The sequence below is a fragment of the Rana temporaria genome, chromosome 1, assembly GCF_905171775.1.
Source record: "Rana temporaria chromosome 1, aRanTem1.1, whole genome shotgun sequence".
NCBI classification, from domain to species: domain Eukaryota; kingdom Metazoa; phylum Chordata; class Amphibia; order Anura; family Ranidae; genus Rana; species Rana temporaria.
The window spans coordinates 64,777,985-64,797,020 of NC_053489.1; the positions used below are offsets into that span (position 1 = coordinate 64,777,985).

General features: G+C 47.2%; 1 protein-coding gene across 1 annotated transcript in view; it reads left to right on the top strand.

The window, feature by feature from the left end:
* Positions 1–19,036, top strand: part of C7 (complement C7) — a 114,978-nt gene that overhangs the window by 31,161 nt on the left and 64,781 nt on the right. The window contains exons 3-6 of the mRNA XM_040338809.1: positions 3,166–3,241; positions 13,486–13,627; positions 14,650–14,791; positions 16,709–16,850. Of these exons, the coding sequence (XP_040194743.1) occupies positions 3,166–3,241; positions 13,486–13,627; positions 14,650–14,791; positions 16,709–16,850 (502 nt within the window). The remainder of the gene's footprint in view (positions 1–3,165; positions 3,242–13,485; positions 13,628–14,649; positions 14,792–16,708; positions 16,851–19,036) is intronic.

The window sequence follows — 19,036 nt, forward strand, 5'->3', positions numbered from 1 at the left end:
AGTAACGCTGACGGCGTTACACGCATGTTCTTGTGCCTTGGCTCAAATCCTGGCCAGCCACCTGCTTATCTCCTTAATTTCCTGGCGGAGTGATCTTCCTCCGCTCCCCATCTAATAGTAGCCGGGGCCCGAAGAGTAAGATTTGACAGGCTGTGAGACGGGCAGAGAATTGCTGATTGTTGCCATTACTAGTAAAGAAAAAATATGTCCCCGGATTTCATTTTAAAAATCTGGTCACCTTATCTTATATTAAAGGTTTCCCCTAAGAGTCCCTAATTATCAGGAATGTATAGCATCCTGGTTTTGGTTTGTGATAATGTCACGCTTACCCCTAGCGCTGGGGGTCAGGTACTATACCCATTAATTTGACCATTTGCAAATTACACAGGGATACAATCAGTTTCTACTTGATAACATCTCCTGCCTATCCCCTTATCCTAGGTAATCCTTAGCTTAGACTCCATAACCCAGTGTTTGTGCAAAGATGCTGTACCTCAACTCTGTGTCTTTTCTTGCAGCTCCTTTGCTGCTCTTTCCCTCATAAACTCTCTCTCAGGCTTGGGCCTTGGTCTGTCCTGACCTGGACAGCAGGGGGCATATGAGCACCTCTCACTGCTCACCTCACACACTGACCCTCTCAGGAAGGTGGGGCCGTGAGCTTTAACTCTGGCTCTTATATGAAGCCAGCACATACCTGTGGCATTGGTGTGCTTGCTGCTTACAAATCCTGGGGTAAGCCAACATATTACACGGTGGCACGTGCTCGCCCTGCCACAATATGTTCAGGAAAATTTAAAGAAGGTGTTCATTCACCTTTCTACGCTCGCTGCAGGGTCCGGTTCCTTTTTCATAAAGAAAAAAGATGGATCCTTACAGCCCTGTATTGATTACCGTGGCCTGAACAAGATCACTATACCTAAAAAGTATCCAGTACTGCTCATTACTGAGCTCTTTAGTCACATTCAGGGAACTCAAATTTTCACCAAATTGGATTTAAGGGAAGCTTACAATTTGATTCGCATTTGTGAGGGTGATGAGTGAAAGATGGCTTTTAATGCTCGTGAAGGTCCCTATTAGTACCTTGTCATATCATTCAGTCTGTGTAACGCAACAGCTGTCTTCCAGGCAGGGCTGGATTGGGACAAACATTTGGCCCTGGACTTCATCCAGACTGGCCCACTTTGACAGGTCTCCCCATGGCGGCCGGACAACTCCCGCACCCCCCCCCCCCCGGCCACCCAAGCCCCCTCTCCCCCTTCACTAGCCAATAGCCGTTCTACTTTATTAGAGTAGAATGGCTGGTACTGGTACTCTTATAGGCAGTACCAGTGGGGAAGCTAGACATTATTCCACCCGGGGCAAAGAATCAGTTTGGTGCCCCCCCTTATGGGACAAGATTAGGCAGAAGTGAGAAACTCCCAGGCCATAGCTGTTGAGTCAGCTGTCTGTCCCCTCCCCCATGCTCCTCTGTCGTCCCACCTGCTCCTCTGGTCCTCCCCCTGCTTCTTTGTCCCCCCCAGGTGAGCACTGTGGGGAGGGAGAGGAGGTGAGCGCTGTGGGAAGGGAGAGACAGAGGAGCGGAGGGGGGCAGCGGTCTGCTGTCACTAAAGCCGGCCCTCTGAGCTATCGGCCCACCAGGAAACTCCCTGTAGTCCCAATGGCTAGTCCATCCCTGCTTCCAGGAATGACATTTTTTGTGAGTAGTTGGGCCAGTTCGTTCTGCATTTGGATGACATTCTGATTTACTCTTCCTGTCTCAGTCATGTCTGTTCAGTCCTGTCAACATTCCAGCAACATTCTCTATATGCAAAACTTTCTAAATGTACATTTCATGCCTCTAAAGTACCATTCCCGGGATATATACTGTCCAACACTGGGATTGCCATAGATCCTGCTAAAGTACAGGTTATCACTCATTGGGCTCAGCCTAAAGATATAAAAGCAGTGCTTTGCCTTATGGGTAAGGGAGCTTCTTTAGGTGACGAACACAGAAGCCAGCTATAGTGCCTGACCACCTGTGCTAGGGGTAAGTATGACACTAACACAGTAAATGAACATGCATGCGAGGGAAGAAAAATTAGATGCTTACTTCACCCCTAGCCTCTTTCAGTGATGCCTAAGTGAAGATAATGTCATTCCTCTTTCCAGATCAGGTCTCGGAAAATCTTTAGAGAAGACAATCCTACACTATGTTGCATACATACAGTACATTCTCAAATGTATACTGTATGTAGCTTCTTGTTGTTTTTTTTAAAAACATAATAAAATGGATTCATTGTCAAAAGTTCTAACCCATCCTCACTATACTAAAAATGAGTTTTTTTTCTGTGTCCCCTCCCTAAGAGATTCCTACTAACTTCCTGTCCTGTAGGGTCTTTGCAGGAACTCTATCTATATTGTCGTGGCGATCTATAAAGAGAAACTCCATCACAGCAGATATTTCCAGTAATACTTTGATGTATGACCAGGGATGGACTGGCCATTGGGACTACACGGAGTTTCCCGGTGGGCCGATGGCTCAGTGGGCCAGCTTCAGTGACAGCGGAGCGCCGCCCCCATCCCCTCCTCTGTCTCTCCCTTCCCGCAGCGCTCACCTGCTCTCCCTCCCCGCAGCGCTCACCTGGGGGACAAAGAAGCAGGGGAGGACCAGAGGAGCAGGGGGGACGAAAGAGGAGCAAGGGGGAGGGGACAGACAGCTGACTCAACAGCTTTGGCCTGGGAGTTTCTAACTTCTGCCTAATCTTGTCCCATAAGGGGGGCACCGAACTGATCCTTTGCCTCGGGTGAAATAATGTCTAACTTCCCCACTGGTACTGCCTATAAGAGTACCAGTACCATCCGTTCTACTATAATAAAGTAGAACGGCTAGTGGCTAGTGAACAGGGAGGGGGGGCTTGGGTGGCCGAGGGGGAGGGGGGGTACGGGAGTTGTCCGGCCGCCATGGGAGAGACCTGTCAAAGTGGGCCAGTCTGGATGAAGTCCAGGGCCAAATTTTTGTCCCAGTCCAGCCCTGTGTATGACTATGTCAAAACTATTCAAATAATGGAACAGATTGACTCCACGTATGATCGAAATAACATCCAAGCTGGTATTTCTTTACAGGAAGTTCTTAAAGCTTCATGACAAACTTGTTGCAAAGTAACTCCCCGTATTATGTATTTTCAGTGGCGAGACAGCAGTCAACTGCAAATGGAGCTCCTATGGACCATGGTCAGACTGTGATGGCTGCACCAAAAAACAGGTTTGTTTCTCCAGTGATATCAATTAGGTTGTGGAGCTTAAGAGGAATACGGCGTCGTAAGTCCAAATGCGCGCCGTCGTATCTATGCGATTATTCAGGAACTGAGATACGCCTGAATTTTGCAAGATACGACCGACGTAAGTCTCCTTACAACGTCGTATCTTGGGTGCATATTTACGCTGGCCTGCATGGGGCGCTTCCGTAGATTTACGCGTTGAATATGCAAATGACATAGATACGCCGATTCACGAACGTACTTGCGCCCGTCGGATTTAGCTACGGCGTTTACGTAAGGCTTACGTCCGGCGTAAGTTTACCCCTCAAAAAGCAGGGGTAAATCATGTTAATGAATGAATGAATGAAAAACTTATATAGCGCGGCACATGCGAACTGAATCGCCTCTGGGCGCTTGATGTTTCGTGTCTCATGACATCAAAAGAGCAGAGTTTTAATCTGTCTTCTGAAAGTCAGGTGGTTTTCCTCCAACCGAACGCTGGTTGGTAAAGCGTTCCATAGTCTCGGACCTTGAAAAGCAAACCTTCTTTCTCCTTTGGACTTGTATTTGGTTTTTGGCACCTTGACCAGAATTTGGTCAGTGGATCGCAGAACGCGATTAGAATTGTGAGGTTCTATCTTGTCGCAAAGATATTGCGGCGCCTTCCCATGGATGCACTTATGTGTCAGGCAGAGTGCTTTAAATACAATTCTGTCTTTTACTGGCAGCCAGTGAAGGGTTCTCAGCGAAGGTGAGATTGATTCCCATATTTTTTTCCCAGTCACCAGTCTGGCGGCCGTATTCTGTACGACTTGCAGACGAGCGATTTGGTACTTTGGGAGCCCGAGGTAAAGGGCATTTGCATAGTCCAGTCTGGAATTCACGATTGTTCCCACCACGACTGCTACGTCTTCTTTGGGGATAAATGGAATAAGTCTGCGTAGTAGGCGCAACAAATGGTGCGATCCGCTGACTACTGACCCTATTTGTGCGTCCATTGTCATGAAGGTGTCAAAAATGACTCCTAGACTTTTGACTTTGGAGCTAGGGGTGATGATTTGGCCCAGAATGGGCGGCGGTGTCCAGGTTGTTGCCAGTTGACTCTTTCGGCTGGCGTGAAACATAAGAAGTTCTGTTTTGGAACTGTTGAGTTTAAGATAACTCTTAGTCATCCAGTTTTCTATCGAAGAGAGACATTTCTCTAAACTGAGATGATGATCCTTTTTGTTGCAGATGCGAAAATACAATTGCGTATCGTCTGCATAAGAGTGATAAAGTAGTTCTTGGCTACTGATAATATCAAAGAGACGGCGAAGATAGATGTTGAACAGTACCGGTGACAGGGGGGATCCTTGGGGGACTCCACATGGCACCGTGCGTTTTTCCGACGTGAAAGATCCCAGTTTCACTGTTTGTGATCGGTTTTCAAGAAAGGAGGAAAACCATGGTAAATCACCTTCTGCGATTCTGGCTACCTCGGCCAGTCGCATCAGTAACATTTTGTGGTCTACTGTGTCAAAGGCTGCGCTTAGGTCCAGCAGAACCAGGAGACAGGATTCTCCCTCGTCTGCGGCCTCGAGGGCATCGTCCCATATTTTGAGTAAGGCCGTTTCTGTCCCGTGTCCGGGACGGAAACCTGATTGAAATGGATCGAGTAGATTGTGGGTATCCAGATGCTGTTGCAGCTGTTGTACCACTATTTTCTCCATTATCTTGGAGAGAATATTTAGGCCTGTTATGGGGCGGCGGTGAGTTGGGTCCTTGGGATCCAAGTTAGGTTTTTTCAGGATGGGCTGGATTGTGCCCTCTTTCAGCAGGGATGGCACTATGCCTTTCTTAAATGACTGATTTATAAGCTGTGTGATGGGAGGCGCCAGAATGTCGGCGCATTCCTTCAGCAGCTTGGTGGGAATGATGTCATTGGGTGCTGTGCTGTTCCGCAACGCACCAATGATATTTTTGGTGGTATCGATGGAGATGGGTTCCAGAGTGAACTTAGTTGATTGTAGAGCGTTTCTGTGGGTGTTTTGTGGTTGATTGAAGAGGGGGCTGAGGGGGGTATTATTTTGCAGAATACTTACCCGGATTCTTTCGATTTTGTCGATGAAGAAATCCGATAGTTCATTACAGAACTCTTGGGTGTCTGAATTGGGGACTTCAAGACATCCCGGATTCATGGTCTGGGTGACCATCTTGAATAGTTCTCGGGGGCGGTTCATGGCGCTGTTAATCGTCATAGAAAAATGATGTTTCTTTGCTTTGAAGATTTCTTTATGATATTGTGTTGTTATTGCCTTGTAGATGATGAGGTGATCTTCTGAAGGGCTTCTTTTCCAGGCGGCTTCCGCCCTTCTGCGCTCTTGCTTCAGTAGGGACAGCTGGTTGTTGAACCAGCCAGACTTTTTTTTCCGGATGCGGACTTTGCGTTTCGGTGCTACTAAGTCGGCTGATTGTAGCAGAGCTGCATTTATGGCATCCAGTGTATCTGAGGCTGTTAACTGAGGATGAATAGTTTTGATTCGGTTTCCCAAGGTAGATTTGAAGAGTTCCGAATGGAGCTTCTTCTGAGATCTAGCCCAGTGTATTGTCACCGGCTTGGGTGCTTTTATAACTGGTGGAATTTTGGAAATTATGAAACTAATTGCATGGTGGTCTGTCCATGGCAAAGGTTCATTTCCCAAAATGTTTATTTTCAGATTTTGTCTGAAAATTAGGTCGAGTGTGTGACCTGAAGCATGCGTGGGTCCGCATATAAGTTGCTGTAGTCCTAATCCTTCCAGGTGATCGATGCAGGCATCCGCAATGGGATCCTGTGAGGAGTTGGCAGGGCCGGACTGGCCTACCGGGATAGCGGGAAAATTCCCGGTAGGCCGCCTGCTGTCAGTCAAATTTATCAGCTGTGTGGGCTACGGCGGCCGCCGGCCGCCATTGCGGCCGCACTTTACAATTGTGCAGGGCTGGATGGCTGCCCTATGCCTAGCTGCAGTCAGTCCAGTGTCATGCATGTCACATTATGTCAGTGAAGCAGCGGCGGGCCGGCCGCCGGTGAGTTGCGGCCGCCATGCTCGCCGCCGCACTTTCCTTCCCAGCATCTAACCCGCTGTGTGGACTGACTCACTCACTGGACTGGAGCGATCATGTGACTGAGGGAGGGGAGGAGCCGAGCAGGAGAACTGAACGTCAGATCAGTTCCATCTTCCCGTGCGGCGCCAGCACCGCCCACTATTTCTCCTGCAGGGTCACGTGGCAGAGGAGGCAGAGGAGAAGACCACCACCCTTGGAGTACAAGGTAAATAAATAGATTTTTATGAAATCCTGAGGCTGCTTTGGGCGAAGCTGTGGCTGCAGCGCTCCGCTCCCTCGTCCTCCTCCACTACACTGTGCACATCACACTCACAGTCAGCGGGTATCTCCCTCTGTGTGTCTGCAAGCTGTGAGTGTGAAAACTTTAGCGCTTCTGATTGAAAAGTCCCCCCTCCTCCTCCTAGACCAGCTTGTGTCTGCAGAGAGGGGGGGGGGGGCAAAAGCTAGTGTAATGTGGCTTCAGTTATGAGCAGAGTGTCTATTCTCTGTCACTCTGCTCGGACCCCGCAATGACAGACCGTCCTCCCCCTCCTCGCACGTTGGACAGGAGAGAAAAGAAAATACAGAGAGCAGGATCTTCTCCTCTCACCCCCCCTCGTGTGTGTCCTCGTGGCCCCGCCCACATCCAATCCTCAGCAGCTCCTCCATGCTTCCCAAAGAGAAACTAGCAGCCTGCAGGTAGATAGATAGTGGAGGGAAGGACAGCTTGTATTATGGATGCTGCAACCCCCCACAGAGGATCCACAGCTCCAGGTCAGCTAAAATCCTTGCTTCCTAATTAAACTTTCCAGTGAGTGAAAAGAAAGCAGCACACAGGTGGGTCAGTCATTGATGGGGCTGAACAGAGTGTGTTGTCACCTCCAGAGTCCCTCAACCAACACAGCAGCCCACTAGGGTTTCCCTAGTGTGGTGCACTACAAGCCCCAGCATGCTCTGCCAGCCTATGTATAACACAGGCTAGTAGGCCTTGTTTGCTGACCAATCCAGGGCCCAAGCCTTCATCTTTGGTAAGGGAAATATCCCCCCCCCCCCCCCCCATCTCGCCAACCTCTGAGCACACTTATGTAAGGGAGAGCTCTGTGGACTGTGATGTAAAGGGGGACTCTGATGTACGTGGGGGCTTTGGTGATCAGATACCCCCTTACATCAGGATTCCAAGAGTACCTCTTTGGGCCAGTTCACTCCAGACACAGTTCCATGTGCTTTTTTTTCTGCACAAAATGCATGCACAGTGTTTTCCATGTATTCCAATGGCTCTTGATGGCTCTAGTTCACACCATGCAGTCAGTTTTCGGTCAGTTTCTGCACCAGAAACTGACTGCATGGTGTGAACTAGAGCCATCAAGATCCATTGGAATACATGGAAAACACTGTGCATGCATTTTTAGCGCAGTGAAAATGCGCACAAAACTGTATGGAACTGCGTCTGGTGTGAACTGGCCCTTACATCGGTTTCCCTTTACATTACAGTCCACAGATCTCTCCCTTGGAGCCCTTTCACATGGGCAGACTCTGCCAAGCAAATCCACCTGCTCAGTGGGGGAACTCTCCGCTGATCCCTGCTGAGCAGGCGGATGACGGGTCCATGTCTGCTTCACTTGTGCACAGTGGACACAGTCACAGACTGCTGTTCTCTATGGACCGGTCTGACTGTCATCCAATCTGCAAGACGGATGGGGAATCTCCATCCATCTTTTTTCATTGGAGCGGATGCAGGCAGGTGTAAATGGACACGTCTGTTTACATCCACCTCCCCATACAAAACAATGGGTAGTCCAATCAGTTCAATTGTGTAAAAGGGGTCCTTCTGCAGGACCAAAATCAAGGGCCCCGTGATGGGAGAAAAGGACACCAGGGGCCCTTCATGGTTTCTTGTGGGCCCTGAAGGTTCTAGTTACGCCTCTGGGCACAGACACTGACTGCAGTGAGATTGCATTATGGGCAGGGTGACACTGCATTATGGGAACGGTCAGGCTGCAATGATGGGCACGGTCAGGCTGCAATGATGGGCACGGTCAGGCTGTAATGATGGGCACAGTCAGGCTGCAATGATGGGCACAGTCAGGCTGCAATGATGGGCACAGTCAGGCTGCAATGATGGGCACAGTCAGGCTGCAATGATGGGCACAGTCAGGCTGCAATGATGGGCACAGTCAGGCTGCAATGATGGGCACTGTTGGCTGCCTCTCTTGCTGATCTCTTGTACCATGCCCGCAGCTCCTGAAATCTCCTGTACCATGCCTGCAGCCCCTGATATCTCCTGTACCATGCCCACAGCCTCTGCCATCTTGACATCTTCTGTACCATGCCCATAGCCTCTGACATCTCCTGTACCATGCCCACAGCCTCTGCCATCTTGACATTTTGTGTACCATGCCCAAAGCCTCTGACATCTTCTCTACCATGCCCAAAGCCTCTGACATCTTCTGTACCATGCCCAAAGCCTTTGACATTTTCTGTACTATACCCACAGCCTCTGACATCTCCTGTACCATGCGCACAGCCTCTGACATCTCCTGTATCATGCCCACAGCCTCTGCCATCTTGACATCTTCTGTACCATGCCCACAGCCTCTGACATCTTGACATCTCCTGCACCATGCCCACAGTCTCTGAATCTTCTGTACCATGCCCACAGCCTCTGACATCTCCTGTACCATGCCCACAGCCTCTGACATCTCCTGTACCATGCCCACAGCCTCTGACATCTCCTGTATCATGTCTGCAACCTCTAACCATCTCTTGTTTTATATCATGTCTGCAGTCTGGAGAGGAGTCAACGGTTGGGGTCACGGGAGAAGTCAGACGTGTGTGGACTGTGGAGAGGAGACAATAGGAAAACCAGAGCCACCAACTGGGAGCCGACTGACTGATCCCTGCACAGTGCACCTGAGAGGTGGTCAGTGACAGCGCTGCCAGGCCAGTCTGAGAGGGGGGGGGGGGGTCATTGGTGTAAGGGGGGGTTGATGTAAGGTGTCCCCCTTGATGATTGCTCCACTTTTACCACTTTTAACTGTAATTTGCTGTTATATATCCCTAGCCCTATGTGCTTTCATATCGGTCTTATCTATATATAATACACTCTTCAACTGTGCTTTACAATGCATAATTTTCCCTTTTATGAACAAGAAAATAATGATGTTATGTTGTTGGGCCGGTATAATAATGCTATGGGGCTGGTATGACATTTTTTCCAGGGCTGGTTTTTACTCCCAGTCCGGCCCTGGGAGTTGGCCCACAGATTGAAGTCCCCGAGCAGCAAAAGATGTTTGCTGTTAAGGGTATAAGTGGATATGAACTCCGTTAATGATGGTAGAAGCTGCGATTTTGGCCCAGGTGGCCTATAGCAGAGGAGAATGTGAACAGTCTCCTGGGGGTTAGTTTGAAGTTGAAGAGTAAGGGTTTCCATAAATGGAAGAGGATTTTGAAGGACCGGCTTAGTGATTGCAATATGAAACTTATGGATCACCGCCAGGCCTCCTCCTCTTTGCCCTATTCTGTTTTCCGTTATAATTCGATAATTTTCTGGCACCAATTCTCCAAGAATGGTGTTGCAGTCGTCTGAAAGCCAGCTTTCTGTGATAAAGAGGCAGTCTAGATCGTTTTGTAGTAAGAAATCGTGGATTTCTGATCGGTGTTTTACTGCCGATCTTGTGTTGATCAAAGCACATGATATGTGCTTGAGCTGGGTTAAATGGTTGAAATTTTTGATGGTCGATCGTTGATCGAATCTCAAAAGTTGGTCTATTTTTAAGGCCTTTTTGGTGACGGCTGGTAATACTGTTGCGAATTGTCTCAGACCCCAAATCGTTTCTGCAGAGTATCGCAGTTTAACCATTGTTGCCAGTCACCGGGGGGGGGGGGATTAATTGCAATAGAGGGAAGATTCGCTGAATCCTCTCGCTTGGCCTTGGTCCAGAGGAAGGCAAAAAAACCCTGGCAGTGCTAAGCCAATTTGCTGCCGCAGGGAAAAAAATTCCTTCCTGATCCCTGAAAGGCGATCGGACGAAACCCTGGATCAAGTACTGTTTGGAATGGGGGGAAGGGGGGGAAGAAGGGTGTCACTGTAGCTGAGGAGTACCAAGATGGCCGCCGACCGGCCACAGGCCTCAGGTTTGGGGGCTGTTTGGCTTGGTGGGTATGAGCTGGTTGTTAATTCAGGGGAGGATGGGATCCTCCAGGGATAGGGGGATGATCCCTGACAATTCCAGGAAAATTTCCAGGCTGTCAGTGCTCCTTTTTGCGGCGCACCGCTAGGCCGCGGCTGAAGCCGCGGTCTTTCCTAATTGCGGCGGCCGCGAATAAGGCCTGGTCTGGCGCGGATGCGGGAAAGAGCCGCAGATCGCCAGAAAAAAGCGCTGCTATGCGCGGCGGGTGGCCGGGGTGATTATGGGTGACTGATTGGGGTGCATGCGGCTCTAAGAGAAGGTAAACAGCCGCAATTTGGATCGCTGGAGTGGCTGTCCTGAAAAGGACGGTCACTAGCGATTCCTGGGGGTGGAAAGATGGCCCTGAAAGACAGGGTCTTACCTGAAGAGAGGGGCCCACGAAGGGAAGGAAGGAGCCGGTCCTATGGGCTGCAAGTTGATTCATGCAGCAAAGATTGTAGGAGCCTGCCTGTCTGCGGTGTCTAGCTGGCTATCTGTCTGGTCCCTGGAGAGAGCAGACTCTCCGAGGTATGGACGTCGGAAACGTCGGAACAGCGTCGTATTTGACGTAGTTTGCGTAAGTCGTACGTGAATGGGGCTGGGCGTAAGTTACGTTCACGTCAAAAGCATTGAGCCGACGTATCTTAGGGAGTATTTGCGATGTGATTCTGAGCATGCGCGCGCATGCGCCGTTCGAACGGCCATGCATTTACATGGGGTCACGCTTCATTACAATACAACACGCCCACTGCCTTGCTACTTTGAATTACGCAGGCTTACGCCGGCCCATTTACGCTACGCCGACGTAACTTTGGGAGCAAGTGCTTTCTGAATACAGTACTCGCCTCTCAATGTTACGTCGGCGTAGCGCATATGAGATGCGCTACGCCCGCTCAAAGATACGACAATGTATCTGAATCGCGGCCTATACCTTCTATCTCTCACTTTGTTTCATCTCTTAAATACAGGATTTGTTTGCTATTCGAAGGCCCCGTACACACGACCAGTTTCCTCGGCAGAATTCAGCTTCCGACCGAGTTTCTGGCTGAATTCTGCCGAGAAACCCGGCCGTGTGTACACTTTCGGCCGAGGAAGCCGACGAGGACCTCGGCGAGGAAATAGAGAACATGTTCTCTATTTCCTCGTTGTTCTATGGGAGCTCTTGTCCCGCCGAGCTCCTCGCCGGCTTCAGGGCTGAACTGGCCGAGGAACTCGATGTGTTTGGCACGTCGAGTTCCTCGGCCGTGTGTACGAGGCCTCAGACTTTCCATTCTAGGGTGGTTACATTTATTCTCTATGCCCCCCTTTTCTGCTAGCCCCAAGAAGGACTACACATCTACCTGCGGACACATTCAGCAGTTTGGGAATTGTAGTTCCCCTTTAATTGAAACGGGTTCACTCAGAATCTGGTTCAGCTGTGCATGGTAGCCAATCAGTTTGTTTAACCACTTCCTGCCCAGCCAATAGCAGAATGACGGCCGGTAGTTTTGTTATCCTGACTGGGCGTCATATGACGTCCAGCAGGATAACATGCCGGCGCACGCCAGCGGATGGTGTGCAGCGTGGTGATCAGTCTGACACACCCCCTCTGATGGAGGCTCCTTACCACGTGATAAGCTGTGACCAATCACAGCTGATCATCACATAAACCAGGAAGTTCCAGTAAGCGCGTTTCTCGGTTTGCGATGAAAGGGAGTGATCGGCGTCTCTCCCTGTCATAGGGGGGATGTATGTGCTCATAATCAGCACATTGATTATCAGCACAGCCCCCATCAGATATGTCCATCAGATGTGTCCATCAGCTGCCAGTCTGTACCCCATCGACAAGAACGCCTGTCAATGCCCATAAAATAATTTTTCTAGGTCTGGAAACTGGGAAGTAACTTAACAAATGTAAAAAAAAAAGTTCATGGGAAAGAAAAAAGGTTAAAACAAAAATATTTTTTTTATGTACTTTCCTATCTAATTACTAATGTGGGCAGCAAAAGGATTAAAAATAGTAAATGTTGATTGAGAAAGCGAAGTTCCGCTTTAAGTAAATTCTTGCAGATACATTCTAAGGCCCCCTTCACATCGGCACCTCCGCTTAACGGAATCCGCCTGCTCGCCGGGGGGGGGGGGGGGGGGAATCCGATCTCTGTGCAGAGTGGACACGGACACAGTCCCACTCTCTTCTATGGTGAAATCAAATGAAACTGGACCGTCTGTCCGTTTCCATCCATTCTAATCTGATCCATGGGACAGATGGAAAATAGGACCACCATCCATCTGTTTTTGGTGGACAGGATCTAATGGCGGTTTGGTGATATCCGATCAGGTCCGCCTGAAAAACTGACAGGTGGACCTGATCGGAGGATCGCCCGTGTGAAAAGACAATAATGCCGCGTACACACAATGTTCGATGTGAGCTTGTTGTTGGAAAATCCGACCGTGTGTATGCTCCATCGGACATTTGCTGTCGGAATTTCCGACAACAAAAATTTGAGAACTGGTTCTCAAATTTTCCAACAAGAAAAGTTGTTGTGTACACAATTCAACGCACAAAAATTCGACGCATGCTCAGAATCAATTTGACGCATGCTCGGAATCATTGAACTTCACTTTTCTCGGTTTGTCGTAGTGTTGTACGTCACCGCGTTTTTGACGTTTGGAATTTCCGACAACATTTGTGTGACCGTGTGTATGCAAGACAAGTTCGAGCCAACATCCGTCGGAAAAAATTCCACGGTTTTGTTGTCGGAATGTTCAATCGTGTGTACGCGGCATTTCAGTTCTTCTGTCCAGGGCTACAACTTTTTGTCACTTGACTCTACTGTGTATATGGGGATACTGGCATCTACAATATAAGAATTTAGCTGGTTGGACAAAAAAAGAAGCAGTTAGTAAACATTAAATTATAGCCATATATCTGACTGGTATGTTATGGATCCTGGGATAGGTGAAATGGAGACTTTTATGTCTAATATATACTACTAAAATTACCAAGTCTGGTTATTTCTTTGTTTATTTCTGCGCAGACTCGTACACGTATAATTGAAGTTTACGCCCAGTTTGGAGGTATAGAGTGCAGTGGAAGCTCTTATGAAACCCGTCCTTGTGTTCCCACCAGGGGCTGCCCTATAGAGGATGGATGTGGAGACAGATTTCGATGTTCATCAGGTAATTTTCTCTATTGTTATTAATTAAACAGAAAATGCCGTGGCTTACATATGGTAAAGCAAGACAGTCAGCGCATAATTAACTAAGGCTATAAGTTACATGAGTCCATGGGCATGTTCCTTCTTGTAAAGCATTGTATTGTAAATTAGTAAATTGTAAGCAACTAGTATACCTTTCACGTGCTGCCTCAACTCCCCAATCATCCATGACATTTCATGTGTCCAGTATAGGTTTCCACTCTCTGACACAGCACCCCCCCCCCCACCCCCCACAGACACACTGCCATTAGGTATTATTGCTGCACTGTGTGGGTGGAACCATATGTTCCATCATACTTGAAAGCACCTGGTATCTCCCCAGGATCCAGGTGAGCATATTAGGGTGCGAGGGGGGGTTAAGTAGTCTCCTAACTGCACCTTATGCATAGCAAGCTTGCTACATAGCCAAAGCTCCTACTAAGTGCTAGAGCAGGGGTGCCCAACCAGTGGCCCAGGGGCCACATGTGGCCCCCTGAGCCCTCTGCTGTGGCCCGAGACCTCCTGCTCTGGAATGGCTGGTTGGCAAGCCCAGATTGCAGGATGCCGACCTGCCATCCCAGAGCATCAGTGTTGTGAATGAAGCCAGCGGTAGAGGAAGCAAGCGGCTTTTCAGAAAGTAGACCACACCTGCAGGATATAATAGATGGCTATGGCAAAGTGCAGCTAACCGGTGGTAAAACCACAGCATATACATCTATGAGTCTCAAGTCCCAGGAACTGCACTGCTGGTTTTCAGAAAATTCAAGAAATTTAAGACAAATGGTAAATCTTTCACTCTTTAGGCACAAATAACATTTTAAATGGTTCTTATAAAACAGCATTTTTTTATGTTCTTGGTTAAAGTCCACTTCCATTTTTTTTGGAGGCTGACTTTTTGTTAATGAATTGGGGAATAGTGGAGACACTGTGGTGTGAAGGGAATACGAATGAAAGTATTCTATAATAATTTATGTAATATGTAATGCAATATTTATTGGATTTAAGGTCAGTGCATTAGCCAGTCTCTGGTATGCAATGGAGATCATGACTGTGAACAAGATAGCTCAGACGAAGCCAACTGTGATGTGCGTCACACTGTTTGCGATACAGACAAATATGCTCCAAACACAGAACTTACTGGAACAGGGTAAGGAAACAAAATGTATTCCTACTTTATATAGTTACTTTACATAGTTACCAATGCTACTTACTGCTATGGCCAGCTATAGATGGGGCGGTGGACATGTTTATGTTTCACCTGTGGTGTTTGTATTGGTCCAGCAGCACACCAACCCCTTTGCAGCCATTGTGCTACATACTGGGTGCTTGGCGTGCTCCTGCACCTTTAAGGAGGGGTGGCTCCCCTTCAGTCCACCTGCCCCTATCTATCCATCAGAATGCATGTGCCTTCATTGTGAGGACACTCATAGTTTAGTGTTAGGACCACAGATTACAGGGTGCCTTGGCGCCGCTCTGTGGCTCACGCATGCGTTTGCAAATGCGTGCGGACAAAACCCCTGTTTTTAACGCATACTGTTAGACAGGTTAATTGGTTGTTCTGCGAGCTGGTCGGTAAGTAGGCTTGGTTTTTCCCTGGGCATTGCCCAGGTTTTATTGTTATCTACTTTACATAGTTACATAGTTGCACAGTTACATAGTTGGTAAGGTTGAAAAAAAAGACACAAGTCCACAAGTCCATCAAGACTTTATGACAATGTTAACAATGGGTTCCTTTAGGGAGATCCGATCTTCCCCCTTACATTCTGGCATGTAAAGTGATTGTAAATGATCACCTTGTACAACAACCCACTCCGTTTAAACTAGAAATCAAAGGAAAAAAATGTTTGTATAGATATAAAAAGTATATATATAAATACAGTTTTTCTCTTCTTTATAAGTGATCACATTCCCTCTGTTCTCATCTGCATAAGAGCTGGGGGAGTAGAAGCAGCAGTACACTGAGCTTCCCAGTGAATGGCTGCACAGCAGGGTCATGTCAGGACAAGTCTGATCATTGGAGGAGAGTACATTGAGTTCCCAGCATAGCTAGATACTTTCTCATACAAGTACATGGTACAGCAGACACATATCAGGAATATGAAGTGTTGGGGTAACAAACGCTTTAAATTGATTGTAAACCCTTTACAACCACTTTAACCTACAGGTAAGCCTAGATTAAGGCTTACCTGTAGGTGCCTGAAATATCTCCCAGACCTGCACAGTCTAGGAGATATTTGCAAATCTCCATCCGGCGATTTCTTCTGCACATGCGCCAGAGTTAGAAAGGGCACGCTGTGCCGTTTCTAGCTTGGGTCATGTCAGGAGTGGAGGCTCTTGCGCGCATGCGTGGGAGTGATGTCACGCAACGTCACGTGACTCCGGCCACTCACAGAGCCGGAGTTTGCAGCCCCTGAAGTAAGAGGGGTGAAGAATGGACGCTCGCTACTCTATCAGGTTGAGGTCAGGACTGTCCTCCACTGTTCCTCCACTCCAAACTCGCTCCTCCATGTCTTTATGGACCTTGCTTTGTGCACTTGTCCAAATCATTTGGTGGAGGGGGAATTATGGTGTGGGGTTGTTTTTCAGGGGTTGGGCTTGGTCCCTTAGTTCCAGTGAAGGGAACTCTTAAGGCGTCAGCATACGAAGACATTATGGACAATTTCAAGCTTCCAACTTTGTAGGAACGATTTGGGGATGGCCCCTTCCTGTTCCAACATGACTGTGCACCAGTGCACAAAACAAGGGATTTCGAATAGAATAAATTCTAACAGAATAGATTAGAATAAAATAGAATAGAAAGTAGACTCTAATATAATAAAAAAACAATAAAATAGAAACTGAAACTGAATTTAATTCAATCGAATTTTGAAAATTTTAATCGAATTTGAAAACGAATAAAAGAAACAAAACTAAACAAATTCCCAAAACAAATTTAACTAAACAAAATTATTTAAATAACGAATCAAAATTAAATTAAACAAATTTATTCATTCTGCTCATGTCTACTTTACGTACATTATGACAGCTTCCTTATGTTTTTAATTGTGTACAAAACTTGTTTCAGATTTGATGTTGTCACACAAACACGCAAAACAGGCAGTGTGATTCACACAAAGAGTTTTGGTGGAAAGTGTCGGAAAGTCTACAGTGGTGATAACAGAGAATACTTCAGGCTAAGTGAGAATGTCCTCACTTACACATTTAAGGTAAGTCCATTGGGAAGTAATCATTTTTAGAAATAGCTAGCAAAATAAAAAACCCTTAATAATACATTTCCCCCAGAAAAACATTCTAAAAACGTTTTTTTCCCCACACACAGTAAGATGGGTATTTTAGACTTAAAACTTACATAAAATCCTAAAATATAAAATATGGGGGTAATCCACAAAAGGGATACGCCGGCGTATCTACTGATACGCCGTCGTATCTACTGATACGCCGTCGTATCCCTGTTTCTATCTATGGAACTGATCCACAGAATCAGTTTACCATAGATAGGCAGAAGATCCGACATGTGTAATTGAATTACACTGTCAGATCTTAAGGATGCAATTCTAGGCCAGCCGCTAGGTGGCGAGGCCATTGCGGCCGGCCTAGAATATGCAAATGAACACTTACGGCGATCCACGAATGTTCCGACGGGCCCGTCGCGCTAAATCTACGTCGTTTACGTTGAGTTACGCCGCGTAAAAATAGGGCTGAGTCCTATTTGACTAAGCCCTATTAAGTATGGCCGTCGTTCCCGCGTCGAAATTTTCAACTCTACGTCGTTTGCGTAAGACGTTCGTGAATGGCGCTGGACGCCATTTACGTTAACGTCTAAGCAAATGACGTCGGAGCGACGTCAGTTAGCGCAATGCACGTCGGGTAAGTTACCCGACGGTGCATGCAGAGTACGTCCGGCGCAGGAGGGCGCCTAATTTAAATGGGAATCGCCCATTTGTATTAGGAACGCCTTGCGTAGGACGGAGTTAAGTTACACCGCCGCAAATTTCCAGGTAAGTGCTTTGTGGATCGGCACCTAACTTGGGAGATTTGCGGCAGTGTAACTTAACTCTGAAAAGTTAAGTTGCGCTCGGCGGCTGTGGATCTGGCCCTATTTTCTGAAAGCAGAGAATGTGTAAAATAAAAACATGGCAGTTGCATATTTTTATGTGGCATTAAAAGTTAGGGTTCTCTCAGGATCCAGAAGAAAAGTCTGCCGTGATGAGGTCACCACAAGAGGATCAGTGGGGATCAGCGGGTGCAGGCAGATCTGCATAGCTGGATTATCAGTTCCCCTTCATCCCCTCTCTCTTCCCATACATTTTTCCCACCTCTCTCTCTCTCCCCCTCCCCCCACCCCTTTGTCCCTCCCTCTCTCTCTCACCCACTCTCTTTTTGACCACCCCTTTCTCTCTCACCCCCCCTCTCTCTCTCTCACGCCACCTCTGAAAATCTCTAATAGGAAGAGGTGGAGCCTAAAGAGGAAGGGGTGGAGTTAAAAATGAAGGGTTGGATCTTAAACAAGAAGTGGTGGGACAAATTTAGATGGGGGGCCAGATTTTAGTCTTGCCTAGACTGAGTCCAACTCCATATTAGGTTACCTTTTCGTTCTTTTACCATACTTGTTTCCATAATATTGTCCAATCCCTGTATTTGACCATACAGAAACACTAAATGGATGAGAAAATGGAGGTGGGGAGTTAAGTTTTGCCGCAGGGTGGGCTTTAAATTAATTTACATAGACATTTATTATTTAATGTATGTTTATCAGAGTCGGAGCTAATTACACCAGAACGAATGAAAGATATACCTAGTACTTTCTACTACTTATACCTACTTAAAGGCTTTGTAAAGGTTTGTTTTTTATTTTCTAAATAGGTTCCTTTAAGCTAGTGCAGTGTTGGTTCACTTACCTTTTCCTTCGATTTCCCTTCTAAATGTTTTTTTTTTTTTTGTCTGAATTTCTCACTTCCTGTTTCTCCTCAGTAAGCTTGCCTGATCATCTGAGCCCTTCTGGCTGGGGGTTAGTCAGCCAGAATAGCTCACTGAGGAGGAACGGGAAGTGATAAATTCAGACAAAGAAAAAAAAAGATTTCCCTCCCCCTCCTCCTACCTATCCTGTATAAATAAGACCTTTGTACTTATCTTTTTTTATTCTAGCCTGGTCATGTGATCACAAACGGACTAAACAAAATACATTTATTGTTAGAGTTAAAGAATTACTAAACCCAGGACCCTGCATTCACTATATCTGATCTTCCACAGTAAACAGAGCATGAAAATACAAATATTTTCTCATCAGCAGTATATAGCAGTCTTGTGATTTCTATCAGTGTCCGGCTGAGCACTACTTAAAGAGGAACTGCAGTCTGCTCACATCATTTGTAATAAAAACATATTTGTCATT